The following is a 19,233-nucleotide window of genomic DNA, read 5'->3' as shown; positions in this document are numbered from 1 at the left end:
CAGAGGGTAGTTCTGGAGGGTTGAGAAATGGCACTCTTGCCCCTGAACTGGCCCAACGTCAGGGGTCTGGGTCTGGGCCACAGTGTGGCTCACGGGTTGGGGAGTGGTGACATCATCCACATGCGCCAGTACTCTGAGGCCTCTTCCTCCACCCTGCCAGCAACATGCAAAGGTCAGCCAGTCCTGGCTCACACCTTGGTAGAGGGACGTGGGGCAGTTGTATCTTCACTGAGCCTAGACAGTCAAGCTTTCAATCTAACTGGTTTGAATGTGTGTTTGTGTGTGTGTTATTTATTTAAGACAGTTATATACCATTTAATCAGTAGCATTTCTAAGTGGTGTCTAAAAACCATATAGACGTTGAAATAATAAAAGTATCATAAACCAGAACACTTCCTTAAAATGCCTGCTGGGACAAGAAAGTCTCAACAAGGGGGGTGTCTGTGTCATCTGAAGTTTGCCCCCCTCGCCTCCACTGCATGGGGTTACTGGGGGAGGAGCAGCCTCAGGCCAGAGCTGGAGGCCCTGTCTTCAGGAGGAACCTGCAAGACCACACCCAGGAAGCCAGTGTTTAGAAAAAAGGCAAAGGACCCCTGGCAGTTCAGTCCAGTCGCGAACGACTCTGGGGTTGTGGTGTTCATCTCGCTTTGCAGGCCAAGGGAGCCGGCGTTTGTCCGCAGACAGTTTTTCCGGGTCATGTGGCCAGCATGACTGAGCCACTTCTGGCGAAACCAGAGCAGCAAATGGAAACGGCGTTTACCTTCCCGCTGGAGTGGTACCTATTGATCTACTTGCACTTTGACGTGCTTTTGAACTGCTAGGTTGGCAGGAGCAGGGACAGAGCAAGGGGAGCTCACCCCGTCGCGGGGATTCGAACTGCCGACCTTCTGATCGGCAAGCCCAAGAGGCTCAGTGGTTTAGACCACGGCCATGTTAGCCTGTGCCAAAATTGGATTCTGGCAAAAGACCCTCTGCTTTGGATTGCTTCCGTCCACTGGTGCCAACTGGGTGGGAGAGATGTTGCCAGTGGTGACTCTCAATGTTTTCCATCGGCTTCTTCACTTCTGAAGTTCCTGTTTCTCCACTGACATCTGAGAAGGGGGCAAAGTTGCAGCACTGCAAGCATTTCAGACCAAGTCTGCCTTAATTTGTGGGACAAGGGGGCAGCTCCACCAAGTGCTGGGGGGGGGGGAGTAATCTGGGGGACTGCTTGCTAAGCCTGAGCTTGATTTCAACCTTTATTTATAATATGTTCTCCCCACCTTTCTACATAAATCATTATCAACCAATTAACATTGCCCTCGTCCTCCCGTATGTCTCCTGCCCCAAAACAAATGCAGGCAGGTAAAGAGACAGTGTGTGTAACAAACTCTAGTGCCTGCTGGGCTCTCCAAAAAGCCCTAATCTCCCTCACAGGGTGGTTATGAGGATGAAATGGAGAGGAGAACCACGCAGGCCGCCTTGAGATCCTTGGAAGATAAAGGTGGTGTATAAAGGAAGGAAAATAAAGGACATCTGGTCAGCCACTGTGAGGAAAGGATGCTGGCAATTTTATATTCTTCTGACTCCTTGTGGTAGGGAAGGCTAATGGAATTCAACTGGGCCTGCCTCAGTTTCAGCTGCTGGGTTCAAGTGTCCGTCCTGGTCAGTATTCCCCCTTCCCAACAGAAGTCCCACAATATTCCTTAAAAGTTTGCCCTGGCATGGGGGGGGGGTCACCTGTGGCACCTGAATGCTTCCTGCTCATCATTTTCCTCTTCCTGCTGGTTCCAGGAAGTCACTGGGGACACAGACCATTGGCAGCTGCTTGATCTGGTGCCAGTGCTGTGCGACTCACGGCCCTTAGCCTACGCTTTGTGCTGTTGCCCTGCAAGGGAGAGCTGGCTGGGGTTTCTAGGGTGCCAGCACCCAGGTTTCCAGCAGCAGGCGTTTGGAAGCATTGATTCCTCGCAATGGGGAGTGCAGAGCAGAGCCACCATGGAGGCAGAGCAGAATCACTCGGGCTGGTAGCCATTGGGATCCAGCGCTGAGGGCCTTCTGGCGGTTCCCTCATTGCGAGAAGTGAGGTTACAGGGAGCCAGGCGGAGGGCCTTCTTGGTAGTGGCACCCGCCCTGTGGAAGGCCCTCCCATCAGATGTCAAGGCAATAAACAACTATTTTACTTTTAAAAGAAAACTGAAGGCGGCCCTGTTTAGGGAAGTTTTTAATACTTAATGCTGCATTGTGTTTAACACTCGATTGGGAGCTGCCCAGAGTGGCTGGGGAAACTCAGCAAGATGGGCGGGGTATAAATAATAAATTATTATTATTATTATTATTGGTACCCCTTTGCCTAATTCTCTCTCAAAGCCATCCACCACTGTCTCCTGGAGTAGGGAGTTCCACGGTTTAACTGCGCTGTGTGAAGAAGGACTTTCTGAATCTCCCAACATTCAGCTTTGTGGGATGTCTGCAAGTTCCAGGGTTGTGAGAGGGAGAGGACTTCTCTCTCTCAACTTTCTCCATGAACTTCTGTCGTGTCACCCCTTAATCTTCCTTCCCCAAGACGCTGCAGCTTTTCTTCACAGGCGAGTCTCTCCATCCTCTCCTGCTTCCCTCCTGCTGCCCTTCAAGAACTCATTCTGAAAGGTGGGCACTGAAGGGGGCAGAGCCTGGTTGGGGGGCCACAGCCTGGCTTCCTGCTCCTGGTGCGTTCGTGAGAAGCCGCTCCTCCTCTGCTAACAATACGGAGCCCCCTTTTGAATTGCACCCTCTCCCCAAAGGTGTCCTAGAAGGAAGACCCCTAACTGAACTGAGTCCGGAGGCAGCCTTTCTCCCTCTTCCGGGGCTCTTGAGGAAACTGACCACTTGCTGGGGTCTTGTATTTCTACCATCCATGAACTGGTAGAAGGAGCAAGTGTGATAACTCACAAAAAAACATGCACGAGTTCACAGTCATTTGCACAGAGCATATATACCCCTTTCTAGTTCCCTCCCCTTTCTCCTCCCTCAGGAGTCCTGCCCTGAGTTCCTCTGAGCATGAACAGAAAGCTCCTATGTTGGGACTATTGTGGACTCTTGGCGACCCTTCCCAGGAAAAGGGGAATGAAAGCGTTTCAGCATGTCCAAAGGTCTTGCAACTAGAATGAGATAAGATTCAGTTCTCAGGCCTGCTTTGAACAGAGCCTATGCATTAGCTTTTTGAAGCCTTCTGGTGCTGATAAAAGAATAACCTTTGGCCTTTGGAACAGCATCTTGTGAGAATCCACAGAAAAGCCGTAGCTGTGGATTTTAGGAGACAGTTTTGAGGCCTGGGGTGATTTCACAGACAGTTTTGAGGCCTGGGGTGATTTCACAGACAGGATTTGGGTATCCTGTCCCTTCAGACACCCAATATATAAGTGAATAAATAACTGGGCCAACATGCAAGTGCGGACAGGCAGGGACCTCTGTTCCCTCCTGAGGACCGGCTGGCATCTCATTGCGCCCCCTCTGGGCGTGCCAAGCCCAGCGCCCTGCCCCGAGGGCTCCCTGCGCCCGTTTCCTGCCCCGGGACCAGGCCCGGCCTGCCCTGCCAGTCAACAGAACGCCTGTCTCCATGGCAACGTGGCTGGCAGGTCCAGGCTCCCGCAGGCCCCAGGTAAATGCTGCCAGCTGGCAGGTGGGCAGTGTGATGCCCCAGGAGCCAAAGGAGACGAGGGGAGGCCCTCCTGCTGCTGCCGCCCCCCAGGGATGGGGCTTGGCTCCCCTGGAGGTGCCAGCTCCTCCTCCCAGGCCCTGATCCTGTGCCCTTCCTGGAGGCAGCCTGAGCTGTGGCCTGGGAGGGCCTCAGGCGCACCACCCCCCCAGCCTGAAATGCGTGCAGGGGGGCAGCCTGCCCTTTGTGAGGGCCTCCTGGGAGAAATGGGGCTGTCACTCTGGAAGAAAGTGGAGTGTCAGGTGTTTGGGCCTGAGCTCCAGAGGGTGGTCCTCCAGAGGGGCACCCGCACTTTTTTAGGGGGGAGAAGCTGTGTAAGAAATGGGTGCTATAGCTTTTCACTAAGATCTGTGTGTGTGTTTCCTTGGGGTCTTCTGATGATACACTGGCCTGCATTTTGTGGATTTGCATTTAGCAGGTCATTGTTATTCTGAGCGGATGGAAAGCGCATCTCGTACACTGAACAATTGATCAGGCTGGTTTTTACGTTGCCTTTAAACATTTGCATTTCATCATCTAACTTGCCCTGGAAAGATTCTGTCTGATGTTAGGATCGATTTTGATATCTTATTAAGAAACATGCATCTCTTTTACCTCGCCTGGCCTTTGCCTGCTGAGACATAGCTGTCAACGTTTTCCTTTTTTTAAGGGAAATTCCCTTATTCCAAATAGGATTCCTCGTAAGAAAAGAGAAAAGTTGACAGCTATGTGCTGAGATAGGACGCTCTCTAGTTGTGATTGTAATTGGTTTTAAACTGTTTTTAATACTGATTTTTAAATGGTTGCAACCTTCCCTGGGACCTTATGGTGAAGGGAGGGTAAGAAATAATAATAATAAATTGCCACCACCATCACCATCGGGACAAAACTCATGGTGACTTTATGGTTTGTTAAAGAATCCATGGTTTAGGTTGATGTGCGATGAGACCTAGGATGGGTGGCTTCCTTGGGTGGCTCTCACTGGATCTTCTCCCCAATTCCCTATGACATGCCTACTGTTGTGGGGAATACTGAGCTGGATGTACATATGACGGTACAGTACCTCCAATAAATATGGACTATAATTTGCAATTCTGCCTTGTCGCTTCCAACAGATGAGCTGAAAACCCTCTGCATTTCTACAGAAACACTCTCATGGTTAATGGTTACCCAGGGTGGCTGGGCTTTTAATAACATCATTATTAAAAATATATATATTATTGCTACTTTTCCAGGTTCCAGTGCGGACCCCGTGCCTTGAAAGCTGGTTCCAAGTCCAGCCTAGCAGCTTCTAAGAAGGCGTTTGGTTCCCTTTGCCCTTCAGCATCCTCCGTGTGGATCAGCTGCTCTGTTCACCCCTCATACGAGGAGTCTGCTGTCCAGAGCAAGGCAGAACTTACAGGGATGATGGAGGCGGAACGCAGAAGCTGTAAGCAGGGTTGCATCGGGGTGGAGGTGGTGTTTATAGCAGCCCTGGGGGGTCCAGACCCTGCCCCTGGGTGTGTTCACCAGCCTCATCATGCTGCTGAGCGAAGCCAGGAGTGGTCCCTGAGGGGTGATGCTCTCAGGGGCTTGTGTGGGGAGGGAGAGACCCAGAGACAAATAGGTACAAATGAGTAAGTAAAGGGACCCCTGACCATTATGTCCAGTTGTGGCTGACTCCGGGGTTGCGGCACTCATCTTGCTTTATTGGCCGAGGGAGCCGGCGTACAGCTTCCGGGTCATGTGGCCAGCAGGACTAAGCCACTTCTGGCGAACCAGAGCAGCGCACGGAAACGCCGTTTACCTTCCCGCCAGAGCGGTACCTATTTATCTACTTGCACTTTGACGTGCTTTCGAACTGCTAGGTGGGCAGGAGCAGGGACCAAGCAATGGGAGCTCACCATGTCACAGGGATTTGAACCGCCGACCTTCTGATCAGCAAGTCCTAGGCTCTGTGGTTTAACCCTCAGCGTCCCCCGCGTCCCCCTGTACAAATGAGTACCTCCTGTAAAAAGGGGAAAACGGAACAGCACCTCACAGGGGTGTGGAGGGAACCGACGGGTCACTTGTGAGTGACATCATTATCAGCTCCCACCTTCCTCCAACAGCCACTCGCGGAGAGCGAAAGAAGCCCCTGCGCCTGTCCTTAGAGCCCTTTGAAAATACGAAGGAGGTGGAAGCGGAGGAGGAAAAGCAGAATAAGCCACAGCCGGTACCCAAGCCTCAGCCAAGCAGGGCGTACCTGCACTGGATCAAACTCCAGAAACGCCTCCGCCGCGCTCTGGACCTGGTACATTTCTTGGGGGAGAAGCCGGTCTGGCCAGGGGGATCCAGGTGTGGCAGCTGTGTCTCAGTGAAATCCCCAGCACCTGGGGATCAGGAGAGGAGAGGTGCCAGGGCACCAGCAGCTCGGACCTGCTCAGAAAACGGCACCATGCACCTGTCTCAAGTATCCTGCTGCTTCAGGTGTCCCAGAGATGTTTCCTGCCATTGCAAACAGGCTTTTGGAGGGGCTCACATGAACCCTCTTGCAGAAGGGAACATCCAGTGCCTTGAATGGTTATCCATTGGTACCTTATTCCTCTCTTCCTGCTCCCTGCAAATGTGCTCTGAATATCAGGGGCCAACAAGATGCCTGGGTGAGCCCTCGAGAAAGACCCAGGTCCTTCAGGGCTCTCCTCTCCTCACCTGGGATTCCTGGCACCTGGCCTTCAGAGGCATTTTCTGCCTCCAACAGGTGGCAGTAAAACACAGCTGTTGAAGCGAGCAGCTTTTCCTCTCCTTTTACTCCATGAATGTGGCACATATCCTTTTAAAGAAATCTAAGTAGGTCAGTGTTTCCCAACCGGTGTTCCGCGGCACACTAGTGTGCCGCGAGATGTTGCCTGGTGTGCCGTGGGAGGGAGGCGGGCGTGTCGGGCGGCGAGAGGCGGGGCAGCGAGGAGAGGCCGCCCAGCGCGGGGCTCTCGCCGTCTGCCTGCCTGGCTGCCTGCGTGGCGCTGACGTCACGGGGCTGTAACGTGCCCCACATAGGCACACGTGGGGCGGCGAGCGAGCTCCCTCCCACATCCTATCGCCGCTCGCTTCGGCCGGCCTACTGGGCTGTCGCAGGCGGAAGGCCTGCGCATGCGCGAGGTTTTCGCGCCTTCGGGATTGCCTTCACGCCTTCCTCCTCCCGGGTCCTTGAGAGCGCGGGAAGCAGCAGCGCGAGACCGGCGTTGAGCCTGGTAGGTATTGCGCTTGCCAAGGCAGTCATTTGGGAAATGAAAACTTGCAAAGCAAGCAACCAGTTCAATCTGAAGTACGTGTATGCTTAATATCCTGTATCTGAAACCTGTTCTGCCCCCTCCCCCACACTTGGTGCCATTTTCATCTACACATGCAGCAGAGTAAGTTGACCCAGAATAGTACCAATTCAGATGGCAGATGGGAGAATGACAGTGCTGAATGCTTTCCCATGTAGAACAGTCCCTGCAAATAAAAACCTAGCATATTTGGAAGAGGGATGCTAGCCTAACCATTACCTTCTATGCTGTTACTATTTTTTTATTTATTTTTACATAAGTAAAAAGTGACCTTTCCCCATCTGGCATGGTGGTGTGCCTCGAGATTTTTTTCATGAAACAAGTGTGCCTTTGCCCAAAAAAGGTTGGGAAACACTGAAGTAGGTGACCATGACCATGAAAGAGAACGTCAGGGCCAAGCCCTGTTGGTTGTCCTGAACTCCTCTGCCTCCCATTCTGAGCCCCCCCCCCCCCCGCAGAAGGAGACAATATTTGCCGCTCCCTTTGCTTTAACCTGTTTTGTTCTGCCATCAGGGTGTTCCCCATCAAGGCCTCCTGCTCCCCAAGAGCAGCTCTCCAAGATCCCTGGGACCTCACAGCTATAGTCAGTGGCGTAGCTAACCGCTCGGGTGCCGGGTGCGGGGGCATGTCCTGCAGCTTGGGGGGAGGGGTGATCTGCGCCCATGGGGGGGGTCAAGCCTCTCTGATGCTTGGAGCCTCTATTATTATTAGATTTTATTAGATTTTATTTATACCCCGCCCTCCCCAGCCAAGACCGGGCTCAGGGCGGCTAACACCGGTATAAAAACAATTGATTGAAATACAGCTTAAAAACAAGATTAAAATACAACATTAAAATGCTGCCTCATTTCAGTAGGAACGCAAATCAAAAACTTTTTGGGGATGAAAATGTCAAGTCTTCACCAAGGCTAACTATCCAGACTGGTCCTACGTGGGCCAGAAAAAAGCCAGGGAAGTCCCCAAATAGGAGTTCCATCACAGAAGGAGAAAGGGAAAAGGAAAGAGGGGGAGGGGATCAAGTTGATTCCAAGCCAAAGGCCAGGCAGAACAACTCCGCCTTACAGGCCCTGCGGAAAGAAATCAGATCCTGCAGGGCCCTGGTCTCATGAGACAGAGCGTTCCACCAGGCCAGAGCCATCACTGAAAAGGCCCTGTCTCTGGTTGAGGCTAATTTGACTTCCTTAGGGCCTCTAGGGTGTTGTTATTTATGGACCTTAAGGTCCTCCGTGGGGCATACCGGGAGAGGTGGTCCCATAGATATGAGGATCTTCCACCTCCCCCTCAGCTGTAGGGCAGGGAGAGGCAGTAGGCAGACACAAGTCCCATGCTGTTACAGGCAGAGTGGAACCTGCAGCACCTAAGCCACCACATCACTCCTAAAAAGTTTTGTGAGCCCAATTTTTTTTTAAATAAAAAAATTCCTTCCAGTAGCACCTTAAAGACGAACTAAGTTAGTTCTTGGTATGAGCTTTCGTGTGCATGCACAATTCTTCAGATACACTGAAACAGAAGTTGCCAGATCCTTCTATATAGTGAGAAGGTGGGGAGGGGTATTACTCAGAAGGGTGGTGGGAATGGGAGATTGGCAGATAGCTGAGATGAGCCTGTTGACGACTCTTAACGACTGCAATAGGTCTTACAGGAAAAGACAAGGGGTGAGAAGGTGAGAAATGGCTTAGTCATGTATAATGGGATAAGAATCCAGTGTCTTTGTTCAAACCAGGTCTCTCCATGGTTTTAAGTTTGGTAATGAGTTGCAATTCAGCAGCTTCTCTTTCCAGTCTATTTCTGAAATTCCTTTGTAGTAAAACAGCTACTTTGAGATCTTGTATAGAATGTCCTGGGAGATTGAAGTGTTCTCCTACTGGTTTCTCTGTTTTGTGATTCTTGATGTCAGATTTATGTCCATTTATTCTTTGGCGTAAGGTTTGGCCTGTTTGTCCAATATAGAGAGCTGAAGGACACTGTTGGCATTTGATGGCATACACAATGTTAGACGATGAGCAATTAAATAGTCCGGATGTCAGGGCCTCAGGAACAGAGGCACAGGGGAAAGAGGAAATGGAGAGCGAAGGGGAAGAATCGGAGGGCAGCGTAGGGGAGTATGACAGTGGCCCGAGAGATTCCATGAGCTTCTCCAGCGAATCAGAAGATTCCCAGAAGGAGGCGCCGATGGTCAGGGCAAGGGAGGCCAGCGGGGACTCCCAAAGCAGCAGCTGGAGATCAGGACCAGCTTCCCCACCAGAGCGTAGTGGGGGGGGAGAGTCCCAGGTGTCAGGGCCAGCGTCTCCTCCAGCAGGGAGAGAAGATGAGTCGAGACTGACCACGCCTCTATCGGAGAGTGGGGGAACGGAGGGGAGGTCAGGTCCAGCTAGCCTCCCCGAAGGGGGAAGCAGTGACAGGAGCAGTGTAACGGTCAGGAGGAAGGTTGCCGGCTGGGCGCGCGCGCCAAGTTCGAATGTACAGGCGCGTGGGACAGCAGAAAACCCGGACCGGGAACCAGGTCCTAAAGCCCGCCGGAGGCAGGGGGAAGACTCAGGGGACTCAGCGTCAGAAGAGTCTAGGAAGGGCGAGACCCCAGCTGACAGGCGGACCCAGAGGAGGAAAGAGCAGAGGAAGAGGTGGAGCAAGGCTAGAGTCTTAAACTGGTGTCTGGGGGGAGGAGACTCAGACGGAGCTTCAGCGGTCTAGAGTTTCAGACGTAGAGCTGCGTGCTACTGATGTGAAAGCAAAACTGAACTTCAATAAAGACTTTTGTATATAACAACGAACTGGCGTTGGTCCTTTGTGAGCTGGGACCTTGGGCAGCTCTGACACCCGAGATGGTATGTGTGATGTTGTTGGGTCCAGTAATGGTGTTGTCCAGGTGTATGTGGCAGCAAAGTTGGCATCTGGGTTTATTGCAGGCTCTGGTGCCAGTGTCTGTCTTAAGGCTGGTTGTAGTATTATTGTGGGTTAGGAGTTGTTTAAGATTGGGTGGCTGTCTGTAGGCAATGAAAGGTCTTCCTCCCAGAGCTTGAGAAAGAGAATTGTCATTGTCCAGGAGAGGTTGTAGATCTCTGATGATGCGTTGTACTGTTTTAACTTGGGAGCTGTATGTGATGACTAGAGGTGTTCTGTTATTTTCTTTTTTGGGTCTGTCTTGCAGCAAGTTCTCTCTGGGTATCAGTCTGGCTCTGTTGATCTGTTGTCTAACTTCATCTGCTGGGTATTTTAGTTCTGAAAAGGTTTGCTGTAGATCTCTTAGGTGAGAGTCTCTGTAGAATTGGAACAGATGCGGCTGTAACGTAGTGCCTGGCTATATACAATGGACTGTTTGGTATGTTTGGGATGGTAGCTAGAGGCATGTAGATATGTTTGTCGGTCAGTTGGTTTACGGTATAAGGTGGTGTCTATGCGCCCATCCTGTATTTTTATAGTAGTGTCCAAAAAATGTATTTCTTGCATAGATTGATTCATTGTAAGGTTGATTGTGGGGTGAAAATCACTGAATTTCTGGTGAAAGGTGTCCAGGATCTGTTGACCCTGTGTCCAGATGATAAAAATATCGTCAATTTTTTAAAATTCATTTTGTCACCCCCCCTCAGTGATGACACCCAGGGCTGGCCACACACCCCTTCCTCTGCCACTGGCCTGAGCCCCTGGTGCCCATAGGGGTCTCTGCCCATGTCCAAGGAATGGGCAGCTCCCATGAAGCTTCCAGAAAAGGAATCATAACATGGTTGAGTTGGAAGGGACCCGAGGCTCACGCAGGCGTGGAATAAGTGTGCGCAGAGAGATGCTCTTGCTGGTGGTGGGGCCAACGCTGCCTGTCCTTCGTCTTCCTCTTGCAGATGAAGAAGGAGGACTTGAAGCCCATCCACCTGAGCCACGGCCTGCAGCACCTGAGTCGCTCAGCCTTGGGCAGCCCCGTGCGGTGCGTGGCGCATGATGCGCACGGGAATCGCTTTGTGGTGCTCGACTCGGAGAACAAGCTGCACTTCTTGAAGGAAGAGGGCTCCTGCAAGAGCTGCCTGAGGGCCCCTGCCCCCATGGCGGGACTCCTGCACGCCTCCCTGGTCAACCACTTTGTGGCTTGGGACGAGGGCGGCCTCCAGGTCCTGGACTCCGGCTTCCAGCTGCTCTCCCAGGCCCGCTCCGCCATGCCCATCCGATGCGGGATCTACAGCGAGAACCTGAACCGGATCGTGACCGCGGGGGACGGGAACCTGACCATCTGGGACTTCCGCTACGGCTGCCGGAGCCTGCAATGCCGCGTCGTCCTGAGCGAGGGCCTGGGGCCCGGAGACGTCTTCTCCCACATCGCCCTGGACACCAGCAGCTTGCAGCCCCAGCGCTGCTTCACCTCCAGCACGACGGGCGCTGCTGCCTGGGATATCTCCAATGGGAAACTCCTCTCTTTCAAGAAGGAGCTCCACAACAGGTGAGGCTCCTCTCAGGCCCTGCAGAGAACCGGCCTCTCAGCAAGGAGAGAGGCCCCCACTGGGAACGGGATGCCCCCATGGAAAGATGGGCTTTCAGTGCTGCTCTCTTGGGGGCAGGTTCCTTCTTGTTCCATCTTGGACTATTTAAGGCAGCGGTTCCCAAACCTTTCTGGTCTGCCACCCACGTGGTTCCGTTAATTCATTTCCAGTGGCCCCCACACCCTACTTTATAAAAAGCATCATTCGGAGCAATGGCTTGCACAACCCACTAAGGGAGATAATTATTGCAGATATTAATATTGTGCAGCTTGAAGCAATCGGATGCATAAAAACTGAACCCTATTAGAATACAAATTGTCTGGACCCATAGATTCAAAGCTTCACTAACTGGAACTTCTTCAAAAACAGGTACAAAACAATGGTACCTCCAGAAAGTGTATGCATATTCAAGCACAGCTTCTTCTTCTTAAATATATAACATAATTACAATCTGCAAAAATCAAAGCTACCGGTATGTTTATTCCATAGCTTGCTTACGTGAGCCTGGATCCAGCCTAAGTCTATACAGCTCCCAGAGAGGGTAATTTACACCTCCTTCTCCCGCTGTGCCTGAGAACAAAGAGCCAAAAGGCAACTCCCTTTCAAAATGGCAAATTTGCAATTGAATACCTTAATCATGTAACCTAAGGTTAAACACTCACCTGGAAGAGCAGAGAACATCATCAGTCAATCATTAACGCACTTAGAGAGCTTCAGAATGGCCCAGTGGAATTTTCCACTGCGCACCACCCAGGCTGCGGCTAGTTTGACCCCCACTCCACCCCCATGACTGAGAAGCACCTCCACTTGACCTCCTGTGGCCCCAGCGTTATTTGTTTTTATGATTTCTTAAATGTGTTAGTTACTTTATCTTGCCCAAGGCAACCCAAAGCAACTTGAGGAGGCATTTATCCAAGGAAGCCAATGGGAAGTAGATCCCGAAGAGACGGGAGAGAGAGAGAAAATGTCTCTTCGCGCACAAAGCACAACATCCAGAATTCTCTCCCACAAGTTGTGAGGTGGTGACTGAACCCTGGGGCTCTGAAAAGGGGGGCAGTTCTTGGTTTGTGTCCTGCCGCTAATACCCCAGAGCCTCCTGACTGAGCTGCTTTGGGCATTGGAGGGCTGGTCTGCATGGTCCATGGAAACACAAGATCATAGAGTGGTAGAGTTGTAAGGGATCCTGGAGACCATGCAGTCCAAGAAGGACCTGATGTAACCCGGGCTGCTCTTCTTCGTCTTCTCTCCCAGGGTGATCACAGACCTCACCTACTGCGAAGTGATCGGCTGTGCCATCACGGCCTCACGGGACACAACCATCAAGGTCTGGGACAAGAACTGGCACATTCAGATGGTCTTTGTGGGCCACACGGGTGAGCGTGGGTGCGTCACTCTCAGCCAGGATGCGGAGAGAAGGGCAACTGAAGAATCCCCCCCCCCCAGCCGCTAGGAAGGCCTTTGGCAAGAGACCAACGCCTCTTTCCCCCTTAGGCTGGGACACACTCACATTCGCAGCACCTCTGGCTGCTGCCTCCTTCGCAGGAGTGGCATGTCCAAGAGGGGTGCCTCATCGTCATGGGGGCAGCCCTGGCTGCAATGGCCACTCTTTCCTCCTACAGGATAGTGTGACGGCCAGAAAGCCAATGGGGGAGTTTTTCCCAACATGAAAATACAACGATGGGAGGCTGAACCTGTTGAATTTCTGCCTAGCACGCAGCTGCTAAAAGGCATAAGGGTGCCTAGTGGTTGTTGATGTTGAATGTCTCTAGGTCTTTGATAAGGTCTGCTGAGCCACCGTTGGACGTTTGAATATCTATCCTGGCCAAAACATCTAGCTATATGAATTAGTACTGGGTTGTAAGGAGAACAAAGAGCTCAAAGCAGGGCCAGGTGGAGCCTTTTCTCCTTCCTGCAGCTATTATTATTATTATTATTATTATTATTATTAATTATTTATACCCGCCCATCTGGCTGGGTTTCCCCAGCCACTCTGGGCGGCTTCCAACAAAATATTAAAATGCAGTGGTACCTTGGGTTACATACACTTCAGGTTATGTATGCTTCAGGTTACAGACTCTGCTAACCCAGAAATATTACCTCAGGTTAAGAACTTTGCTTCAGACTAAGAACAGAAATCGTGCTCCGGCAGCGCTACGGCAGTGAGAGGCCCCATTAGCTAAAGTGGTGCTTCAGGTTAAGAACAGTTTTAGGTTAAGAACGGACCTCCGGAACGAGTTAAGTTCTGAACCCGAGGTACCACCGTACGGTAGTCTATTAAACATTAAAAGCTTCCCTAAACATGGCTACCTTCAGATGTCTTCTAAAAGTCTGGTAGTTGTTCTTCTCTTTGACATCTGGTGGGAGGGAGTTCCACAGGGCGGGTGCCACTACTGAGAAGGCCCTCTGCCTGCTTCCCTATAACTTGGCTTCTCACAGTGAGCTCTTCTGAAGATGCGTGAAGGCATCGATCCACTCCTGTCTCCATCCCCACGTGGCTGTGACTGGCTCTGGCCCCCTTTGAGCTTCTTGTGCCCCCCCCCACCTTGTGCCCCCAGGTCCGGTCGTTGCTGTGACCATCTACCCTCAGAGGCCACTCATCTTCTCCGCCTCCCAGGACGGCACCATCCGCACCTGGAACCTCAACACCATTGACCAGGTGGACCAGGTCCATTTGTCGGAGCCCGTGGAGACCCTGAAGGCTGTGACCCTTTCTCACGTCGTCTCCGTCTCCGGCTCGTCCCTGACCCTCTGGAAGATCAACAAGCTCTACTCGCTGTACACGCCCGTGGGCTGCCCCGTCCGGCGCATCAGCTGCGTCAACCTGGAGGCCCTGGGCAGCTTCCCTGTCCGCGCCCTCTACGTCTGCCAGGACTCCACCGTGCGGATGGTGGATGCTCAGAGCGGAGTCATCATCGCCATCCTCTTCCTGGACAGCCCCCGCCAGGGCCTGGACGTGGCGTACTGCCTGCCCCGGGAGACCCTCTTTGTGCTGATGGAGGATGGGGCCGTGCTGTGGGTCAACAGCGCCCAGGACCCCATGCAGGTCAAGAAGAGCCTTCCGGGCCACACCTGGGCGTCTGCCCCCTGCTGCCTCCTGGTCTACAGCCACGTGCTGGACCCGGAGAAGGCCTATTCCCAGTGGCTGGATGTGGTGGATTGCAAGGGCTACAAGAAGCAGTGGCTGAAACACCCAGATAAAAACAGGTAAAGCGGGTGAAATGGACGGGGCGGGACTCGAGAGAAGCCCTTCTCTTTTTTCCCCAAAATTTTTTTATTGGTTTTCACATTATAAACAAACAAACATAAATCATAGCCTTATTTAAAATTACACTTATTAACATTGTTAAGTGACTTCCTCGCTTCCCCTTGGTTGGATTTCATTGCATATCCTTTTAACGGTTTTCCAAATCACAGTTCTTATAAAATTTAACTTAAACATTAACATCCTTAAATCTTCACATTATGAAATGAAACATATTAATTCATCACTTAACATAAATAAAATCCTAAGACAATTAAGTATCTGCAAGCTGTTTTCAGTTAATTTAACTTAACATATTTATCTAAGTAATCATTAAATTTAATCCACTCTTCCTGATACTCCTCCTCCTTCTGGTCACGGACTCTTCTAGTTAGGTCAGCTAGCTCCAAAAAATCCATCATCTTCATCTGCCATTCTTCTATCATTGGTAATTCTTGGGTTTTCCACTTTTTAGCTAACAAAATACGAGCAGCAGTTGTGGCATACTAAAATAATCTAGTTACAGATAGGTAGCCGTGTTGGTCTGCCATAGTAAAAAAAAAAATATTCCTTCCAGTAGCACCTTAAAGACCAACTAAGTTAGTTCTTGGTATGAGCTTTCGTGTGCATGCACACTTCTTCAGATACACTGAAACAGAAGTTGCCAGATCCTTCTATATAGAGAGAAGGTGGGGAGGGGTATTACTCAGAAGGGTGGTGGGAATGGGAGATTGGCAGATAGCTGAGATGAGCCTGTTGACGACTCTTAACGACTGCAATAGGTCTTACAGGAAAAGGCAAGGGGTGAATGGCTTACATGACTAGGCCATTTCTCACCTTCTCACCCCTTGCCTTTTCCTGTAAGACCTATTGCAGTCGTTAAGAGTCGTCAACAGGCTCATCTCAGCTATCTGCCAATCTCCCATTCCCACCACCCTTCTGAGTAATACCCCTCCCCACCTTCTCACTATATAGAAGGATCTGGCAACTTCTGTTTCAGTGTATCTGAAGAAGTGTGCATGCACACGAAAGCTCATACCAAGAACTAACTTAGTTGGTCTTTAAGGTGCTACTGGAAGGAATATTTTTATTTAAAATAATCTAACATCTTTTGAGAGAAGAAGCCCCTCTCCCCTCCTTCATTGCCAGGGCTGCCAGTGGGTCTTACTCTCCGGTAGGAGCTGCTGCCACCCTCCTTCCCAACGACTCCTTCATCCTGCCTGGGGTGCAGCAAAGCACCCAAAACGTTCCCTTATGAGTTAATTTGGCATGTAAAGGCAGCTCACACTCTCGTCTGCAGACCCTCAGAAGAGCCTGCGGGATCAATAATAATAATAATAACAATAATAATAATTTATTTATACTCCACCCAGCCACTCTGGGTGGTTTCCCCAGCCACTCTGGGCAGCTTCCAGCAAAACATTAAAATACAATAATTTATCAGATATTAAAAGCTTCCCTTTCAACTCCATTCCTAAACTCCCAGTAGCAGGAGCTCCAGGCGCCCCGGCACATGGGATGCTGAAAACCAGAGTCTGCCCTGCCTAGCAGTGGCCAGGCTCCCCGCTCTGCCGGAAGGGCCAAGGCACCTGGGATCTCCTCCTGACACACAGCAGACCACAACAGACACGGCTTCTCCATGTGCCTTGAATCCTGTGCTTTGCATTCCCCATGTCTGCCTGCCTTTTCCTCCACCCCTGCTAGTTTTTTATTTATTGATACTGTATTTTTTATTAATATTTTAACAATAAGAACACCAAACATCACATTTCAAAAGCAGGAGCTGTAGAACACCAAAACTATATTTCCCCATTAGAAACACGCACAATCACTGTTTTGGTGTTGAGTCAACATATAAAATCATAATAGAATATGACAAACTAATCAAACTACAAGTAATATCTATACCAAGTCATGATATACATAAAAAAATGAAATGAAATATCATGCAAAGTCTTAAAATAAATAATGCTTTGAGGCGGCTTGAAGTGAGAAGAAGAATGAAACCTTAGACTATTCATAGAACTAAAGAAGTGCTAAGTGGCAGAAAGATGTTATTTTTAATAATAATAATAATAATAATAATAATAATAATAATAATAATATCTTTATTGTCATTGCCCCCTTCGAGGACAATGAAATTACTTGACTGCTCCATAAAAACACTAATTAAACAATACAGTATAATACAGCAAGGGAGATTAGATGACTTTCAAAGTCCGGGCTTCCCATTCAGGGCCGAGATCGCTCTGGAGAAGAAGCTGTTCTTAAGACGACTCGTTCTTGTCCTCATCGACCTGTATCTCCGTCCCGACAGCAAGAGCTCGAAGAGACAGTGACCAGGGTGCGATGGATCTTTTACTATGTCCAGCACCTTCCTATGGCACCTTGTGGCATAAATCTGCTCTAAGGTGGAGAGTGGGCAGCCAACAATGCTCTCTGCTGCCTTAACAACTCTGCACAACCCCAACCTGTCCTGGGCAGTACAGCTTCCGTACCACACACATAAGCCATAAGTGAGCACGCTCTCAATGGCACAGTGATAGAAGGCAAGCAGCAGTTTTCTCCAGGTGAGCCAGGTTCACCCAAGAACCTGGGCGGGGAGAGGGGGGTTAGGAAATGATGCCAAGCACACAGTTCAAAGTGCTGGTGCAAGAAGATGACTAGGTTTGGCTATACTCACAAAATCTATAAAGTCAACCCAAGTTGCAGCAAAATTCTCTTTTTGAATTTGACTTTTCATAGAATCATAGAATCATAGAATCATAGAATCATAGAGTTGGAAGAGACCACAAGGGCCATCGAGTCCAACCCCCTGCCAAGCAGGAAACACCATCAGAGCACTCCTGACATATGGTTGTCAAGCCTCTGCTTAAAGACCTCCAAAGTAGGAGACTCCACCACACTCCTTGGCAGCAAATTCCACTGTCGAACAGCTCTTACTGTCAGGAAGTTCTTCCGAATGTTTAGGTGGAATCTTCTTTCTTGTAGTTTGGATCCATTGCTCCGTGTCCGCTTCTCTGGAGCAGCAGAAAACAACCTTTCTCCCTCCTCTATGTGACATCCTTTTATATATTTGAACATGGCTATCATATCACCCCTTAACCTCCTCTTCTCCAGGCTAAACATGCCCAGCTCCCTTAGCCGTTCCTCATAAGGCATCGTTTCCAGGCCTTTGACCATTTTGGTTGCCCTCCTCTGGACACGTTCCAGTTTGTCAGTGTCCTTCTTGAATTGTGGTGCCCAGAACTGGACACAGTACTCCAGGTGTGGTCTGACCAGAGCAGAATACAGTGGCACTATTACTTCCCTTGATCTAGATGCTATACTCCTATTGATGCAGCCCAGAATTGCATTGGCTTTTTTAGCTGCCGCGTCACACTGTTGGCTCATGTCAAGTTTGTGGTCAACCAAGACTCCTAGATCCTTTTCACATGTACTGCTCTCAAGCCAGGTGTCACCCATCTTGTATTTGTGCCTCTCATTTTTTTTGCCCAAGTGCAATACTTTACATTTCTCCCTGTTAAAATTCATCTTGTTTGTTTTGGCCCAGTTCTCTAATCTGTCAAGGTCGTTTTGAAGTGTGATCCTGTCCTCTGGGGTGTTAGCCACCCCTCCCAGTTTGGTGTCATCTGCAAATTTGATCAGGATGCCCTTGAGTCCATCATCCAAGTCGTTGATAAAGATGTTGAATAAGACCGGGCTCAAGACAGAACCCTGTGGCACCCCACTAGTCACTCTTCTCCAGGATGAAGAGGAACCATTGATGAGCACCCTTTGGGTTCGGTCAGTCAGCCAGTTACAAATCCACTGAGTGGTAGCATAGTCAAGACCGCATTTTACCAGCTTCTTTACAAGAATATCATGGGGCACCTTGTCAAATGCCTTGCTGAAATCAAGGTAGGCTACATCCACTGCGTTCCCTTCATCTACCAGGCTTGTAATTCTGTCAAAAAACGAGATCAGGTTAGTCTGACATGACTTATTTTTCAGAAATCCATGCTGACTATTGGTGATCACAGCATTCCTTTCTAGGTGCTCACAGACTGTTTGCTTAATGATCTGCTCCAGAATCTTCCCTGCTATTGATGTCAGACTGACTGGGCTTTTCCTTCCCCCGACCCCAGAAGCTGCCATTCCATCGTGCATATCTGTCTGAACATACTTATCAAAGGACGCTTCTCTTCCCCTCCCCCCCCCCAGGTTCCTGCTAATTTTGGGGCACAAAACGGGCTTCCTGACCGTGGTGGAGTGGTTTCTGACCCGAGACCGGTACAAGGTGGAGGCTCACGGCTCCCAAGCGGTCACAGCCTTGGCTGAATACCCCACGCAGATGTGTCTCATTTCGGCAGGTGAGTCCTCTGGTTAGGCATACCCAAATATCAGGGGGGTGCAGAGGGTGATCTTCACTCTCCATGCATCCTGCCCCCCCAGGCAAAAAGTGCTGCCCAGCAGTAATACGGGGAGGAGCTCAGACCCCCGACCCACAAATATTGAGGGGGATGAAGCCCCTTCTGCCCTCTATAGTTGGTGTCTCCAAAGGTCAGAGAAGATCTTTTGGTAGTCCAGCTCTGGAGCTCCCTCCCC

The 19,233-nt window shown here is 50.3% G+C and overlaps 1 protein-coding gene across 6 annotated transcripts in view; it reads left to right on the top strand.

Moving 5' to 3' along the window:
• The first annotated feature begins 3,512 nt into the window (after positions 1 to 3,512).
• The window catches only part of WDR97 (WD repeat domain 97), a 43,135-nt gene continuing 27,414 nt past the window's right edge, over positions 3,513 to 19,233 (top strand). For 5 of the 6 annotated variants that reach the window (XM_082235433.1, XM_082235434.1, XM_082235432.1 and 2 more), the window contains exons 1-7: positions 3,513 to 3,619; positions 4,891 to 5,084; positions 5,746 to 5,927; positions 10,776 to 11,365; positions 12,657 to 12,778; positions 13,961 to 14,609; positions 18,850 to 18,998. In XM_082235433.1, coding sequence (XP_082091559.1) covers positions 5,060 to 5,084; positions 5,746 to 5,927; positions 10,776 to 11,365; positions 12,657 to 12,778; positions 13,961 to 14,609; positions 18,850 to 18,998 — 1,717 coding nt within the window. In that variant the 5' untranslated portion in view covers positions 3,513 to 3,619; positions 4,891 to 5,059. The remainder of the gene's footprint in view (positions 3,620 to 4,890; positions 5,085 to 5,745; positions 5,928 to 10,775; positions 11,366 to 12,656; positions 12,779 to 13,960; positions 14,610 to 18,849; positions 18,999 to 19,233) is intronic. The other variant, XM_082235431.1, reaches the window with a different exon arrangement.

Source organism: Podarcis vaucheri, assembly GCF_965113315.1.
Source record: "Podarcis vaucheri genome assembly, chromosome: 8".
NCBI lineage: Eukaryota > Metazoa > Chordata > Lepidosauria > Squamata > Lacertidae > Podarcis > Podarcis vaucheri.
The sequence above is the reverse complement of the archived record's forward strand: the minus strand, read 5'-3'. Positions and strand labels throughout refer to the sequence as shown.